This window comes from Sciurus carolinensis, chromosome 7, assembly GCF_902686445.1.
Source record: "Sciurus carolinensis chromosome 7, mSciCar1.2, whole genome shotgun sequence".
Taxonomy (NCBI): domain Eukaryota; kingdom Metazoa; phylum Chordata; class Mammalia; order Rodentia; family Sciuridae; genus Sciurus; species Sciurus carolinensis.
The window spans coordinates 103,459,617-103,482,464 of NC_062219.1; the positions used below are offsets into that span (position 1 = coordinate 103,459,617).

Genomic DNA, 22,848 nt, shown 5'->3' on the forward strand with positions numbered 1-22,848 from the left:
TCTTAAGAAGCAAATAGTCTGAAATCCTACTCTCCTGTTCCTACAGTATTTCTTTTTGGTGGACAGCAGCTCTAACAATGTGTCAGAGCTTCATTTCTATTGCAAAGACTCAGCGTGGACCCCTGGCATGACCTTAGCTCTTGATCTGTGACCCATGGCCTCCCCTTTACCCCAGTAAAGGTAAACCCATCACAGGATAGGCAGTCACTTGCCCAGGGAGCTTTGGTTATGGCCATGAGTTTTACTAAATAAAAACATTCCTGATTTATTGGTGCTTTTCTCTAGAAAAGCAGAAAAGATTGCAGTACAGAACCTGGGCTCTGGACTCAGCACCTGGTTCAAAATCTCAGCTTGGCCATTTTAAGGCTGCATAATCTTCATGCAATTCCTTAACTGCTCTGTGACTCAGTTCTTTCATCTGTAATAGGGTTTTTTTTTTTTTTTAAGGAAACCACCTTATAAAGGTTCTTGTCAGAATTAAGTATAACATATAAATGGCATAGTGTCTGACATACCAGAGACACAACAAATTGTAGTGTATAACAAAGTTCCTTTTTTTTTTTTTTTTTTTTGGTACCAAGGATTGAACCCAGGGGCACTTAACCACTGAATCACATGCTGAGCTTATTTTATTTTTTATTTTGAGAGAGGGTTTCACTAAGTTGTTTAGAGCTTCAATAAGTTGCTGAGGATGGCTTTGAATTTTCAATCATCCTGCCTCAGCTGCTGGGATTACAGGTGTGAGTCATAGCACCTGGCTTTAGTTCTTTGGTCTTTTACCCTTTGTCCTTCCCTTTCTTTTTGCCTGGAATATAGGTGCGAAGTTAGAGATGGGACATTCACTTTGTGGTCACAGAGTAGAAAGCACGAGGACAAATGGTACTTGCTAAGACTGAGAAGAGACTGGGAAGTCAGGTCTCAGATGGCATCATAAAGCTACCACGCCAGTCTGAGTCCGTTCACCTCCAGACATAGGGTTCCATGAGAAACATCAAACTCCACTGGGTTAAGCTAACGTAAGGTTGTTACTATTGTGGTTATCATGTGCAGGCAAATGTAACTTCTAATTGATAGAGTGCTTTAAATTAGGAAATGGTGTTCAGAAGGGAAAAAAGTCAAAGGCAAGAGATTATTGCAGAAAAAATAAAAGAGCACAGTGTATTGGATATGCTGCAAAATAGAAGAGGTCAAGGTTATTTCCAAGGTTTCAAATCAAGATACTGATTGCATTAAAAGGGTAATTAGCATTTACTGATCACCTCCTGTGTTCTTGTCACTATGTTGGTGTTTTACGTGTCATCATAATTCACTGCTATCTCAACTTTATGGGACAGACAGGCAGAAAGACAGACTAGGGAAGAGCAGGTGTGCTAGAAAGATGAAAATGATAATGACTTCATTTTTAGTTGTACAAAGTGTGAGGTGCTGATGATTTCAATGGACACAGATACCTAGAGCCTACGGCAGACAGAAATGTAGGAATTCCATCTGGAGAATGGTTAGGCTGGAGAGCAGCTCACACACTGTGAGATGTCAAGGGAATTTAGAGAAGGCAAAAAAGAGGACCAAAAACTGGACCTTGAGAAACACTGGCTTAGAAGAAGTAAGAAAAAGATACACAAAATAACTTTCCAGAACTCAAAAAAGAAGGATTCAAATAGGGGGTGGTAAACACATGTAGGTCAAAAAGACCAAATACCAGAGCAAGGGATCAGGAGACCATAGCACACAAGCCAAACCAACCTGTTGTCTGTGTTTTTTTATGCATAAAGTTTTATTGGAACATAGGCACTCCTATTCATTTACATGTGTCTATGGCTGCTTTCATACTGCAAGGGTTGAGTTGAGCCTAAATGATTTCCCACTTGTGACTTTACAAGCAGAAATTTGTGAATTCCTGCTCTAGATTCCAAGCTCCGCATTCTCTCATATATTTGCTTAAGTATTTATTACAAAGTCTGATACATGGTATAAGCTCAAGCATCTGTTGAATTAATGAGTGAGATGACACCATTATATCTGGAAATTAGAAATGACCTTTAAGAAAGCAATTAACAAGGAGTGCTTGGATTCTGGAGCAGTCATGATGTGGATTCAGACACAAAATAGAAGATTTAAGTTTGGAGAAATAAGAGCTACTTTGACGAAAGAAGGTAAAGAAACAATGAGTAATAGTAAAGAAACATACTAAAGGAAAGAGTACAAAACAGGATCACTTGATCTCATATTTGAAGCTAACTGCAGAGAAAATATAGAAGAGCTTGGGGCTTAAAGAAAATGGAAAAACAAATGAGAATATTTGGAAATTTCTCCATAGGAAAAGGAGCAGTGAGAAAAAGAAAGGATTAAAAGGATCACCGGAGAGGAGGTCCTCTTGAAGTTGAAGGGCATAAATGGCAGAGAAACAGAACAAGAATAATCTATCTGAATGTGTGGGTCAAACCTCTGCACAGGTTTTGTGTAGTGTGTGGGCATTTGTTATCCTTAAATTTGATTTTTAAAAATTGCAACCAGAACCCAAAACCCTAAAAGAACTTCAGAACGTCAAGATGAAGTCCAATACTCAGCTACCATTCTAGTTTTCTGGTTCAGAGAAGCAAATGGTTAACTCCAAATTTCCTTCTGTAACTGCCACGTGACATAAAAATTTTCACTCAGGCCTGATGAATACCCTTTCATTACTCCTAGTCAAATAAAGAATTTGTATTTCCTTATTTTGAGATTCATGATCAGATGGGAAAGTTAGAAGCCAAAAAGAGAAGTGAGGCTCAAAACAAGGACAGCAACAGATTTCTTATCCCAGAACTTGAATTTTTCTTTATTTTTATTGGTATCATTGTAAGGGCCCCAGTGGTATTTTTTTCTCAATAAAAAAAAGATCACTTTTCTGCTAATTTGCTGAAGCAAGTAGCTTTCTATTGTCTGCTGGCATTTTCAGAGACATGGGGGAAATAACAGAAAAAAATATTTTGAGAAGTCCTTGAATTAAATATGACCATAAATGGGCCCTTAGTGATATTTAGTCCCCACTAAGCTTCCCACTTTGCTAGACAGTTGCCCTGTTTCTTTAGGCCTGAGCCAAATATTTTAACATCTCTGGAATTAGGATTCACTTTTCAGTTAATGGTATCTATGGATTATAATTTGCATTTTCTCTTTTTTAGTAGGAGATTAAATAATGCTATGTCTTTTTCATTTTATTTTTATATTCATCCTTAATTTCATCTATATATTTGATAAATAGAGCATTTCACAACTTCTCATTCTTCCTACTGACTACCTCACTGACACAATCAGGAAGGGCCCCAAGCACATTTAAGCACTTACCAACATCTATACCCAGATGCTCTGCCTTCCTGCCTGCTACCAGAGAACAACATCTCAAAGAATAATCCTAGGATCCCTGAAGGTTCCCAGGACAATACTGGGGGTTTAGAAGGTCAAAACTATCCCCATAACAATTTGGTCATTATTTATCATTTTACTCTTGTTTTTTCATAAGTGCACAATGGAATTTTCCAAAAATTCACAAGGAATGGTATCATAACAGGCTCAATAGAAAACAGATAAAAACTCAGCCATCTTCTATTAGTAAAATCAGACATTAAAGAGATTTGTAAAAATATAAAACAATGCCATTCTTTTTAATGAATGCTTCTGATTGGGAAAATATAGGGGCTTTTTTTCCCCACAGAAATTATATTTTTTTTGTTAACATAAAATGAATTTATTATCATTTTAAAAACATTAATATTTAAATATTTTCAGATATAATTTCTATGCTAAATATGAATAAAGATACATAACAATTCTTTAGGGTTCTCAATAATTTTTAAAACTTCAAAAGTTTCCTGAGACTAAAATATTCAGGAATGATTGACCTAGATGCAGGGTTAGGGCTTCTACCTAAAGCCATCTTCTCATCTTGCGTACTTAACCCCATCCTCTCACAATCCTCCCCACCACACACACACACAATTTATCAATGTTTTCTTCACTACGGAATTTTCACATATAAAATGCTATTATTATATATATATACTTGTTTCGAATTTGCTTCCTCTGCCAGCTTCTGCATTCCTTCTCTCTTCACCTTTGCACCAAACCTTCTCAAAAGAGTTATCTGTACTTCTGGTCAAAAATTTCTCTTCCAATTCTCTCTTAAATCCACTCCCATCAAGTTTTCTTGTACCTCCCTTTGCAGTGAAACTCCTCACCAAGGTTCCCAATTCCATGCATATTACTAAATCCTTATTTGACACAATAAATCATTCTGTTTTCCTTAATACAATGACAGTTCTGGATTTGCAAATCTGAGATGTATAAATCTCAGTCACTGCCATTTAGTAAAATGACTCAGTCCCTCAACAACATGGTTCAAATCCAAGTTACCAGTTTATTAACTGTAATGCATAAAGTAAAAACTTCTATGTCAGATCTTTAGTTCACTAACTGTGACATAAATAGCAGATGTACATCATGATCAATGACAATCACATCACTTGTCTCAAAGTCTATTGTCTGTTGGTTCCTATGCATCTGTTTTTCAGTTCATTCACTCATTCACAGCCAAGTACATAGCTCAGTTGCCTCCTCCTTTCTTGGGGACATATCTACATGACACATTTACAAAAGTGGATCATCAAAAGAGGGAATTGTCCAACAGTGAAATTTTGGTCAAACATAAATGGAATTATGAAACAGTTGACTGTGGTAATGTTGATGCTGCTCCCTTTCAAAAGACCATGGATATGTGGCCAGAGGACCTCCATGAAGGTGAAGCTACTGACACAGGTGAGGAAAGCAGTTGCAATGAAAAGGATGACAACGCCCCAGAGGCCCACAAAAAAAACATGCCGTGAGAACTCTCAGAGACATTTACTCTCAGTAAAGAAATTCTAGGACATCTTTCATGACATTTGAAGGTAAAAATGATAAAAATGTTAGAAGTTGACCAAACTTAAACAGGAATATGACAATGTGCCAAGTCAGAGGAAACATGTTCACTCTGTATCACAAGTTATACAATGAGAACAAGGCAAGCACTGTTCAAGATATTCCTGATACATTTTTTAAAATCAAACACTTTACTTCTCAGTGTTCCCACTGTTTTAAACTATAATGTGCTGAGTAAAAACTAGTTTTACTATTTTTTTCATTTCCCTAGGTGTACATAATGATCAGAATTAATGTGGTGACAAAATTTTTTAACAGAACAATAGTAAGTTTTCCTATTGAATACTATATTTGTTTTTCACAGTCATTCAGTGGTTTTTCCCCTCCCACACTACTGTGAAAGAAGGATGGTCTGTACTCTCTTCATTTGACTTCCAGGATGTCACACCCTCTTGTCTTTCTTTCTGCTTCACTGGTGGTCCTTTCCAGTCTCTCCAGAAAAACCCAAAGATTAGCTGTACTTTTTAAATTCTTTTTCTTTTTGGTACTGGGCATTGAATCCATGCTTTACAAATGACCTATAGTCCCTGTTATTTTTTACTTTGAGACAGGATCTCACTAAGTTTCCTAGGGCCTCTCAACCGAGGTTGGCCTCAAACTTGCAATCCTTCTACCTCAGCCTCCTAAATCACTGGGATTACACCACTGTGCTGGGTCATTCACTTCTTTGTCTACATTAGCTCCCTTAAAGATTTCATTCAGTCTCATGGCCTAAAATATCGTCCATACGACAACAACTCCCACATTTACACCTTCAGCCCAGACCTCTCACCTGAACTCCTGATTTAAATACTCAACAGTCTATATGACATCTCTACTTGGCTATCTCTTTTGGGTCTTAAAGCTAGTATATCCAAAACCAAAATTCCCACTTTTATCCCACTAAAAACCTCCTCTATCTGTAGTCCACATCTTTCCCATCACAGTTGATGACAAGTCCTTCCTTCCTGTTATTCAAGTCAAAAACCTTAGAGTCATCCTTAATTATTCTCTTTCTCTAACAGTCCTTGTATAGCTCTGTATCACACTGGCTCTACCTTCTAAATATAATGAAATCAGAGCACTTCTGCACCTCCACTGATCACCCTTGTCCATGCATCATCATCTCTTGCCAGGACTACTGTTGTCCTCTTAGCTACTCTCCTTCCTAATCTATTTTCAACAGAACAGCCAAGATAATTCTTTTAAAATATAGATCAAATATTGCCATTCCTCTACTCAGCAACTCCCACTGGGTCTCCATTTCATTCAGAGAAAAGTCAAAATCTTTCTACAGATCTGTCAGGCCCTACACAACCTGATCCCTTGTTAGTTTTCTAATTCAATCTCTTGGTCTCCCTCACCTTCCTCCATTTTAGCTACTCTTACTAGTCTACTGCTTGCCAGTGCTCCCTGAGCACTCAAGGCTGGGTGTGCTACCCCTCAGGGTCTTTGCACTCTCCATTCCCTCTTCCTGACGAGCTCTTTTTCCACGTCCCCAGGCGAACTTCCCCAAGTGTTGCTCAAGGCCACCTTCTCAAGGGGCAACCTAAGTGACTGCAACCCATTTCCCCCCATTTAGAAACCCTTATCACCTGCATTTTGCCCTATTTCCCCATGGTAGTTGTCACTCAGTGTACTGTATGATTTACTTATTTGTGTTATTATCTATCTCTTGCTGCTTAGAAAGTCAACTCCATGAGGTCGCAACTTCTTGTCTATTTTATATACTGATAAAGCCCACGGATCTACTGATAGCATCTTAAAGACAGGTATTCAAATAATTATTTAGCAAATAATTATAGCTGAAAAAGTTCCAAATTACTAGTTATTATACTGGATCCAGGGAACCTTTTGTGTAGATTTAATAACTTACATCTAATGAGGGAAATCTGAAAATCTAAAATAAAATTACACATTCATTTTGAAAAGAATTACTTCCTTGCATATGCCAAGGCCAAAAAGGCAGTGAAACATACTTTTCCAGTTCTGGTGCAGGAGCTTCTTGCTTTTGGACATGGTTCTGAATTGATGAGAGTGCTTCTGGTGAATACTGGGCAGCATTGCTCTCCATGTACTTTCGAACATACTCATCTACATCAAGGATGACGAACCGGTGGCCAAACACTGGAGAGAGGTAGCAATACACTTAGTTTGATTATTTCTCTCATGTGATCAGAGATAAAATAAAATTAACACACCAATGACATGACCCAGACTAATGAATTTTTCAATAGCTGTGTATATAAATATGCGGTAGTTTTCTTAGTTTTTAGGAAACTCATTGTCAACAACTAACTAAAGCGGATGCATTAATGTAAACAATTTAATGTTAAAAAACGTAACCAATTTTAAAGTTTAATTGATAAGGAACAAGATTAAGATATTTATAAAAGTCTACTAGCTTTATCTCATCTGGAATAAAACCTAATTGCCTCTCACAAGACTCAAATGAATTAAATTACAACTAAGAAGAACCCATTTACCCAATCAGTAGGGAATTCTGAACTGTGTTGAGACCTACCGTCAATGATAGCACCAATGAAGAAGTCACTAGGGCCATAGTAGATGGGGTTTTCTACCACAGAGTATGGTTTAACAACTTTAGTCCTCCCAAGGTACTTGCCCCCAATGATACCAGAGTTTCTAACAGGAGGCTCAAAGATACTGATCATATCAGTGGCTAGAAAATAAGAGAAGATAAATCGGCGGTCTTTGTCTTCTGGGATGGGGGATTCCTATAAAGGTAAAGAAGAGAGGATGTTATGAAGGTTCATGATCTAGCCAGCTTCCCTAAGCTTAAATACAGGGCCAGGTATATGACAGAAATCAAGCAAGTTGGGTTCATGTAATATAAACACTCCACGTATGGGGAGACTGGTGGTCTGGAAAGGACATGGCTCATCTAAGGAAGGCCTTCATGGGGTGGCTGCCCCAACTCAATTCCAGTTGAGTGTTGCCACGTGGGATGCCAGTTTTTCAGTTATCAAACAGACAGAAATCTGGATTACCATTTAAAATCCCTGATTTTAAAATGTTGACTCCAACTCTTTTAAAGCAAAACGCACCACAAACAAAACACATATGTGGGCTACATTCTGCCACAGGCTTCTAGTTTGAGACCTTGTGGCTGACATCATACTTAACCTCATGGACACTGAGATGATGATGCAAGATTTAGTTGTTGTTCTGTTTTTTAACAAATCATTTATATACATAATTCTAAAACTAAAATTAAGAAGGGAGGAATGAATAATATAAAATCACAAAATTGAAAGTGATTTAGAGAAACTACCTTGGGGGCAAGATTTTTCCTAAATCAAATCACTGAGAGTGATCACATCACCCTTACAGCAGAAACTGCAGCTTGAACAAGCCTTAATACAGACATGCTCATTCGTGACTCAAATCGTGCCACAGTGCCAGGGTAGAATATATTTCCTCATTTAGACCATGAAAGCATTTGTGTAATAACTTCTCATTTAACGAAGTAAGTCATGCGGTTTCCTCTTAGTAAAACAACTTTTTCACGTTTTGAGTGAACACCCACAATATAGTTAATAAAAGTGAACACCCACATAATACAAATAAATTTTAAACAAACACCCACAATAGAGTAAATAAAAGTCTAATCACATTGTTCCACTACCCTTCAACCATCAAAGGATCCCATCACACTTCGAAGTTCTAAGCAGGGGCATACAACAAGGGTTGGGGGGACAGTGGAAAGGTTTACCAGGATAGGTAGAAGTATTTTAAAAATTAATTTTTTTAAGTTTTTATTTTGAGCTAAGCATATGCTTACAAAAATCTGCATACATAATATGAAGAATTATATCCTTCACCAAGTTTCCTCTAATGTTAACATCTCACATAACCACAGTGCAATTATCAAAACCAGAAAAATGACACTGGTACAATCCTATTAAATCAACTACTGTCCTTTCAAATTTCACCTATTTTTTTTTTTCACAAATGTTCTTTTTCTGTTTCAGGATCCTACCCAGGATACCACATTGCATTTAGTTGTTATTTCTCTTTAGTCTCCTCCAATCTGTGATAGTCCTTAGTCTGCTTTTGTCTTTTATGATCTTGACACTTTGGACAACTGCTGATCACTTATTTTGTCCAATGTTTCTTAGGTATCTTACTTTTGAATTTTTGACAAAAATATCACAAAAAAGATATTCTGTCTTCAGTACATCTCAAAAACTTCATATATCAATATGTCTTATTACTGATGTTAGCTTTGATCACCTGGCTAAAAGTTTCTGCTGAGTTTGTGCATTACAAAGCACATATAAAAACACTGGGGCTATTAAATAAGTACACTCATAATAAATAAGATATAAGATAGCCAGGCACCATGATCCATGCCTGTAATCCCAGCAGGGGATCACAAGTTCCAAGCCAGCCTCAATAACTTAGTGAGGCCCTAAGCAACTCAGTGAGACCCTGTCTCCAAAATATAAAAAAGGACTAGGGATGAGGTTCAGAGGTTAAACACCTCTGGGTTCAATCCCCAGTACCAAAAAACTCATATAGGGTAAACAGAGACTACAGTATTTTCTTAACAAACACCACATATTGTAAAGTCTTGTATACCTTTTGGAAGACAGACACACTCTTTGGAAAATTACTGTTCAAATTCTGTTTCTTATGTTCTTCTAACACTTCCCAAAGTCCTCAGCTAGGTTGCTAAGTGCACACTTTACCACTGAGCTACACTCCAGTCCACAACTTTTAAAAAATATGATATATCACTGGGTGCACACACCCAGTTTACTCAGGAGGCTGAGGCAGGAGAATCACAAATTTGAGGACAGGCTCAGCAACTTAGCAAGACCCTAAGCAACTTAGTGAGACCCTGTCTCAAAATAATATAATTACATATTTTTCAGAGGACCTAACATAGTACACTTAAAATTCATTTTGGATAACCATCACGTGTAGTAGCTGATGTAAACAAACTTTGTTGAGCACATTCTTCTGTGTTTTTGTTCTTTAACAGCCAGGACATGCACAAGAACCAATTCTTCTCTTAGCGACATAAAGTTTTTCTTTTATGCTAAAATCATGTTTCTTATGTTCTTCTAACACTACCCAAGTTCCTGGGCCAGCACTCTATTCTGAGCCCCAGGCAGTTTCCCAGCAGATTTTTACTTAGGTAACAAACACCTGCCTAGCTTTAGTTTACTTTATTGTCTCACAACATGTCCAGTGCCCTTGTCTGAACTCCTTATATTAACTCAATTATAATGAACCTATTTATATTTGCCTCTGATCATTTTTAACTTAATTTCCATCTTTTCTTCTGATGTCCCCACCTCACTCCTAAACCTTTTTCCTGATTGTCAGGCACACTTTCTTTCTTCCTCTAGAACTTTTGTGAGGAGGCTAATAAATACAATTCTGTACTTTAAGCAAGTCAGTCAGGAAAAAGCATTTGAAAATTACCATGACCAGCATATCACTTTTTTTTCCTGCCCATACAAAGATACCCACGATTTCATTGCTAATAGTTCTGGTGGCTTTCTTTTAAATGTTCTTATCATGAACTACAATACAGAGAGAACTATAAAACAAACAAAACCCCAAAATTTACAGCTCAAAGAATTTTACAAAATGAGCACCCATGTAATCACCATCCATGTCAAGAAACAGAACACTGACAGAACATAGAAAGCACTCTCTATATGTAACTCTTCCTCACTAAAAAAGCCATTATCTTGAGTTTTATGGTTTTCTTTATCATCACCACAAACAGGCATCCCAAAACAGTTTTGTTTTGACTACTTTTAAATCTTCATATAAATGGAATTATATAACATGTATGTATTCATCTGTGTCTGGATCCTTACATTTAAAATTATATTTGGCCAGGCATGGTGGTACATGCTTGTAATCCAGCAGCTCAAGAAGCTGAGATCACAAGTTCAAGGTCAACCTCAGCAATTCATTGAGACCCTAAGCAATGTAGTAAGATCCTGTCTAAAAATAATAGACAAAAAGGGCTGGGGATGTAGCTTAGTGGTTAAGTGCCCCTGGGTTAAATCACCAGTACTCCCCCACATTATGTTTATATGATTTATCCATGCTACTATTTGAGGCTATAGTTCATTAATTTTCATTGAATAGAATTCAAATCTTTGTATAAATATGCCTATTTTATTTATCCAGTCTCCAATAGGTAGATACTTAGGTCTATTATGGATGTTATTACTATGGCTATTACTTTTGGCTATTATGAATTGTAATGTTATGAACATTCTTATCTTTTGATGCACATACAGAATACCATTTTGGCACAATGTAGTATTACGGATTATACTAAATTGTTTTACAAAGTGGATATGTCACTGAGAGTATGAGAGTTCCTATGGCTTTATATTTTCACCAACATACTGCAATCATTATGATGGGTGAGGAGAGGCAGTTCATTGAGGTTATAATTTGCAGTAGCCTGATTACTGAGGAGGCTTAAGCACCTTCTCATATGTTTAATGGCCTTTTCGATATTCTCTTTTGTGAAATGCCTGTTAAGAAATGAATTGAGCTGAGCATGGTGGTGCAGTCAGTAATCCCAGTGGCTCAGGAGGCTCAGGTAGGATGATGGTGAGTTCAAAGCCAGACCCAGCAATGTAGTGAGGCCCCAAGCATCTTAGCAAGACCCTGTTTCAAAATGAAATATGAAAAGGCCTGGGATGTGGCTCGGTGGTCAAGCACCTTTGAGTTTAATCTCCCCCCCCCAAAAAAAATAAAGAAATGAGTTAAGATTGTCCTTTATATATTTTGAATGTGAATTCTTAGGATTTCTGTAGTAAAATCTTCTCCCATTTTAAGCTTGCCTTTTTTTCCTCTCTCAGTGGTGTTTTTTGTTTTTGTTTGTTTTTTGGTGTGTTTTTGATTTTCTTGTTTTGTTAACAGAAATTCTTCAACTTAATGTGCTTAAATTTATCCATTTTTAAAACAACTACTGATTTTTGGTTCCTACTAAATAAATCTTCTTTACTACAAATTAAGATTATGCATGCTATCATTAAGAAGTTTTATTGTTTCACATTTAAATTTTCAATCTATTCAGAATTAATTTCTATTTTTGGTATGAAGTACAGTTCAAATATTCCTATTTCTTCCCATGTGGAAGTACCTGTTCTGATACAACTTACTAAAAGGATCTTATTTCCTAACCTCTCTGCAGTGCCATATTTGCCATATATTTTAAACATGGGTAGCTCTGTTTCTGGGCTGACTATCCTAGGCTCTTGGTCTAATTATCTATCCTTGTTCCAATAGCAATTGTTTTCATTACTATAATATATTGAGATGTTTTGTTGAGAAAATCCACTGATCTGATTCTTTTCCTAGAGTGTTTTGGCTATTATTGATGCTTTGCATCTCCACATAAATTATAGAATCAGTATGTCAAATTGCAAAAGTAAAAACTCTTTGAGATTTTGGTTATAACTCTGAAAACACAGATCAATTCGGAGCAAATATTTTTGTAATACTGAAATTTATGACCAATGAACATAATATGTCCATTTATTTAGGTCTTCTTTAATGTTCTCTCAATAATGTTTTGGGTATTATATACCTTTTGTTTAATTTATTCCTAGGAATTTAATATTTTTGATGCTATGGTAAATGGTATTTTAAAATTTTTTTTTAGTTTATGTAGACACAATATGTTTATTTATTTAGTTTTATGTGGTGCTGAGGCACAAGCCCAGTGCCTCACACATGCGAAAAAAAGTGCTCTACCACTGAGCTACAGCCCCAGATCCAGTAAATGGTATTTTTAACTATTTTTTTGTTTATTGACATTTGTATTGACTTTACTAATGTAGAATGTAGACTCTTTTTATTTTACACATAAACAACCATTCCTTTTGGATAATGAAATTATATTTCTTCCTCTTCAATTCTCATGTATTTCTATGTCCCTTTCTGTCTTACTGTCTTAGCAAGGAATTCCAGAACAATGTTGGCCATAGGTATGAAACTTGCCTTGTTCCTAATGTCAAGAAGTATACTGTCCACATTTTCTCACTATATATACTGTTTACATTAGTAGATTTTTGGTAGATACCCTTTAACAGATTAAGGAAACCATGTTTTATTTTCTATTAACAGATTTGTTTTTAAATCATAAGAGACTAATTTTATCAAGTGCTTTTCAAAACCTATCTTTTCTCTTTTATTCTACCAATATGACAATTTTGCAAAACTAAGATTGAGTTTTTTGGTTTGGTTTTCAATTTCTTCTGAAATTCTCTATCTCATTGTTTATTTCCTTAAACATGGTGTTAAAAATGTTTGCTTAGCTGGGCATTGGTGGTTCACACCTGAAAGCCCAGTAGCCTGGAGGCTGAGGCAGGAGGATTGCAAGTTTGAAGCCAGCCTCAGTAACTGAGCAAGGCCCTAAGAAATTTAGGGAGACCCTGTCTCAAAACAAAAACTAAAAAGGGCTATGGATGTGTCTCAATGGTTAAGTGCCCCTGGTTCAATCCTTGGTACAAAAAAAAAAAAAAAAAAAAAAAAAAGAAAGAAAGAAGTTTGTAGTTTAAGTTTGAATTTATGTCTAATTTCTTAACCACTAGTCACATAACCTCTCAAAGGCAGTGTCTATTAAATTGATATGACTCAATTTGTTACATTTAATGAATATAAATATATATCAAGCTAATCACAGCTAATAATAAACTTTAGTAAGACATGATCTGTACTCTTAAGGAAATCACATTACCCTGGAAGGGCACATGCATACATAACACGGAATTTCATAATTGCCTACTACAGAGGCAAAAAGGTCTGCTGAAATTTGAAGAACAGAAGAGAGTGATTAATGATCTAAAAAAGGTTCAGAGGAAAAAGGACTTCAGGACTTCAGGTAGGTCTTGGTTCAGGGGTATTATTCTTAATATTATCCAACCTTCTTGAAGACTAGGTACTAGATTCAATGCTTGTTGAATAAACACAGAAAAGATGGCTAATAGTACACAATACTAAGACAGAACAGGTAGTACATAAAAATTCACCTTACCAGTGCAGCCAAATAACGAAGCACTTTGTTGTCGTTCACCAGCATTTTAACAATATCTTTCTTTGGAGCTTTTGGAATGAGAGCAAAGCAATTCTGAGCAGAATCTTCAACTAATCCATAACCATTATAAGGAGGTAATTCCTACAGATACACAGGAAGCAAGAAGTAAAGCAGATGCTATTTGTGTTAAAATTACATTAAAACCAGGCATGGTGGCTCACAACTATAATCCCAGCAACTTGGGAAGCTGAGGCAGGAGGATCACAAGTTCAAAGCCAGCCTCAGCAACTTAGTGAGACACTGTGTCAAAATAAAATAATAAAATAAAATAAAATAAAATAAGATAAAAAGAGCCGGGGATGTGGCTTAATGGGTAAGCCCCTCTGGGTTCAAACCCTGGTATCTTCGCCTTCTCTCCAAAAATAATGACATTAAAGTTAAAAAAAAAAAAAAAAACCCTCTGGAAAACACTTACTCAAAACTAATTTCTCTATATACAAATGTAATCAGAAAAAAATAACATTTAACCCCTTTATGATTTTACATCATGTTTACTGCTCACAGAAATGACTAATGATGCTATAATATAACTGCTAGGGCTGGAAACTATTAGTGAGTCCTACTGACTACTTACTACCAAAGCAGGACCTAGTCCTACACTGAGTCCCCAGTGCAAATGACCTTATGGTCACCCTAAGATGGTAAAGCCCATGGGTCTGTCTGTGGTCTCTTTGTTTTAGGGTGCTGGCCTCAGTGTGGCGGATCCGAAAATTCTTTAACAGATCACCCAAAGTGAGTGCGCATTTATGTGTGAGTTAGAAGAGGAATGGTCAGGACTTGATTCATACTATTTTTCTATTTATCTCTATATTTAAAAAATTTTTATTTCTTTATTTTTGCCACACAGGAAAGGATGACAGGTATACTTTTTGAGAACTCAGATCTTTTGTCTACATAGGACCCTCATCACTTAGGAAACAAAATTTCAGATGCATAGGTTATTTGATGAGTTAGTGTGAAGGTATAAATTGAGCTTGTAAGTTTCATTCATGTTCCATGATGAGCTTAAAGCATCATTGTAGGATGCTGAGATTTGTTAACCTAAAATCTTTAGGTCAGAGACTAAGTTTTCCTCTTCCACATCAACACTAGGCAAATATCAGCAATCTTCTTTTTCTCTGACTTTTTGTTATGTGCACTCAGGGAACTCAGACTCTATGTATATATAATTTTAATTTGCAGATACTTTCCCCAAATCTTTTTATATATTGTATTCAGGCTTATTATCAAAATAATCCATACAGTCCCCAGTTCTAGCTATAACAGGGTATCTCCTCAAAAACAAATGATTCCATTATATTCATCTAAGATGTACTAATTGGAACTTTGACCCACTCACACATTTGTTAGAACTGTAAAGTTATAATAATGGCCAGAATATGACTAGTGAATTCAGCAGGTGGCCAATGGCCTAATTTCCTTCAAGTGCAAAATCACTACCCAATAATTATTCAGGTTATTGTGGACAGAGGGACCTCTGGCTGAGATATGATATGTTAAACATTTGAGTTTCTCAAGAGGTAAGGCAGAAATTTCAAAGTGGTGGTCCTGAATTTGCTCTGCATATGTACCAACATATACAGAGAACATCCTGGTTGGAGGTACAACTGAGGGTTGAGGAATTTTCAGAGAGGCAGTCATAGGTCTCTGAGCATTCTTTTCAAATTCCTACTTGTTTTTCCTGAATCACACTTCATTTCCCTTGACAAAAGACCTTTCCTAATTATCAGTCCTCATGGCTGGGGTCCTGGCACTTTGCTTCTTACACTTCAAGCTACTGCCTGGGTCCTATTCTCTGACCACGGACCTCATCATCACTCCTAGATTCTCCTGCTCATATGACCTACCTACCAGAATTATTCCTGAGCTTTCTTAACCAAGCTAGTATACTTGGAGCCCGAGAGTCTCATATTCCTTCAGATACTCTTTTTAGAGACAACCCCTATCAGATTAACTATCTTAACCCTGGTTTCTTCCTCTTCCTCCAGACAGATTCAGTCAGGATAAAATATATCTGGTCAATGGATCTATATTTACTTACTCCTGACCTAGCAGAGAAGTTTGACCTTAAAGTGCCTTGATGCTCAAATTAAATATACCCAATTTATATTCACTTCTATCCCTGGCCATTGGCTTGGCTCTAGCTTTATCTATCTCAATCCTGCTAGAGCTTCCTATACTTGGTTTCCATCTTTGTTGTTTGGAGATAAAATAACTGGTGTGTTACCAAGGATGGTTCATGTAACGACTAAAGTTATTTGCTTCTTGGTAAGTGGAGCTTTCTTACTCTTTGCTAACAAAGACTTTTAGGGATTGACAGAATTTTATTAATATGAGAATTATATACTATAGAGGATTCACTTTAAAAATTAACCAAACACTATGGTTAATGTGCCATATGTATGGGTGTTTTATTATATAGAGAGTTAGTTTCTATTAAACATAGAGGCGAGGAGAGGGAAAAAAAAAAAAAAAACCAAAGCAAAATCTCCACTGGTTCTTCAGTTATCTCTGCTCTTTATCCAAGATTTTCCTCCCTTTTCTTTCCTTAAAAGAAAAGGTTATGAGTCGGGGAAAAATCATAGTAATGAGGATGAGAGGATGAGGGAAAGAGGTAACCTAAGACTCCAAAGTTTTCATTGGGTTAAAAGATGAATCAAAGCTTTTTCATTAAGGGCATTACCATGTTGCAGTCCCTGTCTATACTAAGTCCTTCGTGTATGAATTTTTGACGGACAACAGAAATGCCTTGGATCTTACAATGTGACTCTGGGCAAGTCCCTTAAACTACCATTTTTCCCTGTCCTTATCTATAAACTAAAGTGGTGGAGTAGTTTGTTTCATCAAAATCTAGATCTGTTACTATATTTTTCCTGTAGTACATCAAGTGCTGCAAAACAAATTAAGCAACGTAGGATTTATTATAATTCTTACTCAGTGAACACATGCACTGATAGAAGAGTTTTACCAGAGAAAAAACTGATAGCAAGAGAGCTACCACATTTCCTTCCAGAAATGTCATTGCTCATGGGAACTCATAAAATTCTTCTTTTTAACTGGTTTTATGAAACATTGTTTCTGAAAGACTTGTCTAAAAACATCTGCTGCCTTCCTGGGAAACATAACACATGTTTCCCATGCAGTCTTCTATAGTCCAATTGAAGAAATGTATTACATGCCTCCTATTTGTTAGGCACTATATTAGGTGCTAGGAGCAAAAAGATGAAAAGGACATAGTCCCTGGCCTCAAGGAAGTTATAGTCCAATAGAAAAGATTTGTAAACAGATTTTTTAATATAACAGATGAGTGCTAGTGGAGAGAGGCAGACAATACCCCAAGAGCAGAGACAAAGGTTTTTAGCCTTGACTAGAACTTTAGAAAAGCCTTCTGGGAAGAAAGGAAGCCAACACTGAGTATTAAAGTATAAAATGAGCCATGTGAAGTGATGATGGAAAAGTGGTTCAAGCAGATGGAAGAGAACAAGAGAAATAAGTCTTGCAGAGTAAGACAGGACATTCTATTGGCAAAACCACATGTAATTTACTATTATTATTGGCTAAGCACAAAAGAAAATGAGGTAGAAAGGCGGGGTCTGAGCTGGAGGAATTCAATAATTCTATCCTTTTATTTATTCCTTCCTTTGAGGATAAAAAGCCCAATGACATGGTTTTATGCACACAATAGCAAAATAAATATGGTGTACAGGTATTAATACCCTATTTTACACATGGGTAACAGTCATAGAGAGGTTTGTATGAGGTGCTTCTGTCCAAACAGGTATAATAAGCACCAGATTTTTTTAGTTCATGATATTACACCATCTTAATATCTTAGATACTTCTTGAATTTACTAAATATGTAATTTTTATAACTTACAATTTTGAAATTCTTTAAAAATATGTGGTTGGCTAAAATTCTGAATGTTCGAGTTTATCAGATCACTACTTTGGTATGTTATAAGGTGCTATGAACTTACTCTCAGATCAGAATAGACTTCTGTAATACACAGAATTGTGTTGCTAACTTGGTTCTAAGAAAGCTGTGTTGCAATGAAAAGTCATCTTCCAACATCTTTAATTAATAAGTCTTTGTTTTACTCTCAACCATTTTTAAATGAAAGGATATGATAAATATGATAAATAGGAAAAGAATAATGAAATGCCCTAGTGTCTAGAATTTTAAGATGTCTTTTTTTTTTTTAAATCAAACTGAACAAAAATGTTATAAAACTAATACAAAGGAAAACTCTGGGAAGATGCCATAGTAGGAATACCAGGACTCTCACTCTCTACCTACACTGGCAGAATCTATCTGCAGTAATAATTTTTAAATTCTGGAGTCTCTTGAAGACTTGTAACTTTCAGCAGAAGGCTTAGGCAGTAAATTTGATGAATTTCTATACATTTCAGCTCTTACCACAGAAGCACCTACCAATCCCATACCCCTCAGCACTGCGGTAAGCAGCCTACACAACTTGCATACAACCAGTAGGAGCCACAGGAGACAAAAAAAAAAGAAAGAAAGAAAGAAAGAAAGAAAGAAAGAAAGAAAGAAAGAAAGAAAGAAAGAGAGAGAGAGAGAGAAAGAAAGAAAGAAAGAAAGAAAAACAAATCACTCTGTCCTCCAAATACTTGGGATATGTCTACTAATCAGTGATTGCTACTTCTTTTTTGGGGGCGTGAGTTGAACTCGAGTCACATCCCCATCCCTATTTTGTATTTTATTTAGAGACAGGGTCACACTGAGTTGCTTAGTGCCTCTCTGTTGCTGAGGCTGGCTTTGAACTTGAAATCCTTCTGCTTCAGCCCACTGAGCCACTGGGATCACAGTGAATGCTACTTCTGTTCACAGAGTATAGACAAAGAGGCAGATGACCATTGTTGTTGCACCTCCTCACATCTCTACAAGTCTTTCCCCTACCAGATGAATTAACTTCTAAGGGATCTGAAGGGCTAGTACCTCATTTCCTCTATTTCAGTGTTTCTTCTCCTCTTTTGGAAGCTAGACGCTAACAACTAGGACATTCAAAAACAAATGCATATACAAGGAAAATTTTTAGATGATTAAGTGCCCAGGGAAAGTTGCAGAAGATACCTGAAAAGACCTTAATTTTATACCTTGGGCTGTGCTGATACTTGGCAAAGAAACTGCCTACAACAATCAAAAAACAAAAATAAGAAAACAAAAGTAATAAAGATATAACAATAACAACAACAACAACAAAAACACAAGAAACTACAAAGAAACTACAGAGAAAGGGAAGAATCTGACATATGTCCAGTTTTCAACAAGAAATTACAAGGCATACAAAGAACTAGAAAAGTACGGCCCATTCAAATGGAAACAAAAGAAAAAAATCGGGCTGGGGAGATAGCTCAGTTGGTAGAGTGCTTGCCTTGCAAGCACAAGGTCCTGGGTTTGATCCCCAGCACCCCAAAAAAAAAAAAAAAAAAAAAAAAAAAAAATCAATAGAGGCAATCGCTGAAAACAATCCATATGGCGGATTTACTAGACTTTAAAACTGCCTTGAAAGTACTTAAAAGAACAAAAGGCAGATGTGGAAAAAGTCCAAAGAATCATGCATGGACAAAATGGAAATATCAATCAAAATACAAAATACCCAAAAAGAAATTCTGGAGCTGAAAATTAAATGAATGGTATTCAAATGCAGACTTGCACCAGCAGAAGAATCAGTGAACCTGAAGTTAGGATAATGGAACTTATTAAATCTGAGAAATTCAAAAACATTACAATTTTCATTGTTTCTTTGATTATTAGATTGAGGGTCTTTTCATGTGTCAATTGGTCAATTATATTTCTTTTGTGAACTAATCTATTACTTATTCTTCATTTTTTTATTGAATATTCATATAGGAGTTCTCTTTTAATTTTTTGTAAAATTTCTACATAAAATATTTTTTTTTTCTCACCACATTCAGTACTTATTCTTACCTGTTTTATAGGAGGTGGTTCCTGCTTGTTCACATCAATGCGTGGTAAATCAGAGATTCCGAACTTCTCTTTGTAGAACTGTCGAGTAAATGGATCACAATCATAAATGAAGAAACTTCTCCCAAGAATAGTAAGTGGTTTCCCAACAATAAAGTCTTTGGCAGTGTACCATTCCAACACCTCTTGATCAGAGATTTCCAGCACACACTGAGGGAAGTTCTCTAACATAAGGTGGGATTAGAGAGAAAAGAAGAATGAATGAGCATAGGAAAAAACCTGACACACGAAGTGAGTATTCTTGAAAACAGGGGCAGTACAGTCTTTTGCTTACATTCCTACAACATTGTGTATTTCCATTTGTTGATGGGACACACAGATAATATCCCAAAGGGTTTTTGTAAAGTCTTTCCCACATATGCAGCTGGAATATCAGTATAAGTCACTAAGCTTAGCAAAATTAATGCTTACAAGAAATCATTACAGGAAGGAAGAACGAATGTCCTTCTATAAGACATATAAGATCTTAATGAGGAGGAAGGATCCAAGTCATTTGGTTTAACTTCCCACCCATTTATTTATCCAACATTTATTAGTGACTAACTATATAGACTAAGTGTACTATGAAGTATTAGGATTGCAATAATTGCTTATATAAATACAATTCCTGCCTTAATGGAGAAAATATTCTTTTTGGAGAGACAGATACTAAACAAATACATAAATAATGACTTCATTTCAGTGTAATCACTGATATTAGGACAGTATGACCTAGTACTGGAGGCAGGGGTCAGGGACAATGAATGAGATGATTATAACAATCAGTTTATTTGGGAATCAACAAATTTTCAATTGTAAAATCAGTATTACATTTGGGATATATTTACTGATTTTTAATTATAGAAATTCATTGAGACCTGGGTTGTAAAATCAGTCTTTTCAGAATAGATTCACATTTGTTTTTAATGGGCAAATGTAGGTAATACTAAACTACAATATTATGAATCTAAATTTTCACTTTTGGATTGTGAGAACAAATAGATATATAAATTCTGGCTCCAAATGTCAGAATGTTGGTTTGTAGGGATTTCTTTTCTTTCTTTTCTTTTCTTTTTTTTTTTTCTTTACAGTTTTTATATTTTTTATTCTTTTTTTAAAATTTTAGTTATTTATTTTTTTATTTTTTACAGAGTGCATTTTGATTCATTGTACACAAATGGGGTGGTACATAATTTCACTTCTATGGTTGCACGATGTAGATTCATACCAGTTGTGTAATCATACATGTACATAGGGTAATGATGTCTATGGGGATTTCTCTGGAGGCTTTTTTTTTTTTTTCCCATTCTGTTCAGAGTCAAGACCTGAAGAGGAAAGTAACTTTTTTGTTTATTTCTGCAGGGGAGTTTCCATGATGGTTACCCTTCTAAGATCCCAGTTTCATAAGTAGTTCTGACTTTTTGAAAAAATTTTTACACACTACATTTTGATTCATTATACACAGATGGGGTACTTTTTGTTTCTGTGGTTGTACACAATGTACTTTTTACCCTATTTATTCCTCCTGGTCTTTTCTCCTTTCTTCCTGTATGGTCCCATATGTAGTATTTGCTTCTGTGTGAACTGATGATTTTTTCCTTACTTATGGCCTTTAAGGGCTCCCTTCCTTTGTCACCATATCCAACATGCCAGGGTAAAAAAACAAAAGAAGCTATATTTATATTTGAAATTATAGCATATTGGGGTTTCTATAAATAACCAATCTATCACATTACCGAAATGAAAGTTTCAGAATCTGTATTATTACAGGCAATTTTAGTGTACAGAGCCACTAGTATTATTTCCAATTGAAACATTATCACATGATATTGTGAATTCATGCTATTGATGCTATTGATGTGCATTTCTCACTAGGTTATAAAGCCTTTGAGATATGGGCTTCTATAAAGTTTAGATTTCCAATACCTACCATATTTCCTTCATTCATAAGTATATTAAATTAAATTATCATTTCTGAATGATTGACTAAGCCACTGAAGATGCTCAGAGAAGTGAGGAAAAATGTTCAACTTTCTGGAGTACTAAAGGTCTAACTAAGAGGTATTCTGGATTCATTTAAAAGACAAAACTGAAATATAGAAGTCAGTTTAAAGAAAGACTAACAGACCTTCAGAACCTTGTGCACTGCACTCAAAAGCTGAATAGAAAGCTTTTAGAAAGTCAAATACTCATTTAACATTACCTGTTACTTACTGGTAACCAGCAATTACCTTCAACAAAGAAAGAACTTTCAGAATCTTGGTACTTTAGCTATGTCCATCATAAACATATAATTTTGATTCATCTTAACTACTTAAAAGAAAGTCCTTGCATAGAGAACTTTTGCAAGATATTTCCATAATTCCCTATTATACTTGACCCTCATTATTCACAGATTCTGCATCTACAGATTCAACCACCTGCATATTAAAAATATTTTTTTTCAAAGATACAGCATCTGTGCTGAATGTGTAGACATTTTTTCCCAGGAATTATTCCCTAAATAGCCATTTACATACCCTTTACATTTTACTTGGCATTATAAATAATGTAGAGAAAATTCAAAATATAAGTGAGGATGTGTATAGGTAATATGCAAATATTATGTTATTTTATATAAGGAGCTTGAGCATTGTGGATTTTGGTTTCCTCAGCAGGGTCCTGACTCTAATCCCCCTTGGATACTGCAATGCAATGAATATGGGACTGAAATGTCCAATACAAATTCCCCACCAAGTCGTCTTTTAGACACTCCCAAACATACCATATGCCTTCCTAATTCCTCTTGTTCTTTTCTTTAGAGTAGTGTTTGCCTTTG

At 35.7% G+C, this 22,848-nt stretch overlaps 1 protein-coding gene across 1 annotated transcript in view; it reads right to left on the minus strand.

Moving 5' to 3' along the window:
- Positions 1 to 22,848, minus strand: part of Efhc1 (EF-hand domain containing 1) — a 51,283-nt gene that overhangs the window by 4,317 nt on the left and 24,118 nt on the right. Inside the window, exons 6-9 of the mRNA XM_047558486.1 lie at positions 19,995 to 20,215; positions 13,982 to 14,122; positions 7,460 to 7,673; positions 6,915 to 7,062 (exon numbers count right to left, since the gene is read on the minus strand). Coding sequence (XP_047414442.1) covers positions 6,915 to 7,062; positions 7,460 to 7,673; positions 13,982 to 14,122; positions 19,995 to 20,215 — 724 coding nt within the window. The remainder of the gene's footprint in view (positions 1 to 6,914; positions 7,063 to 7,459; positions 7,674 to 13,981; positions 14,123 to 19,994; positions 20,216 to 22,848) is intronic.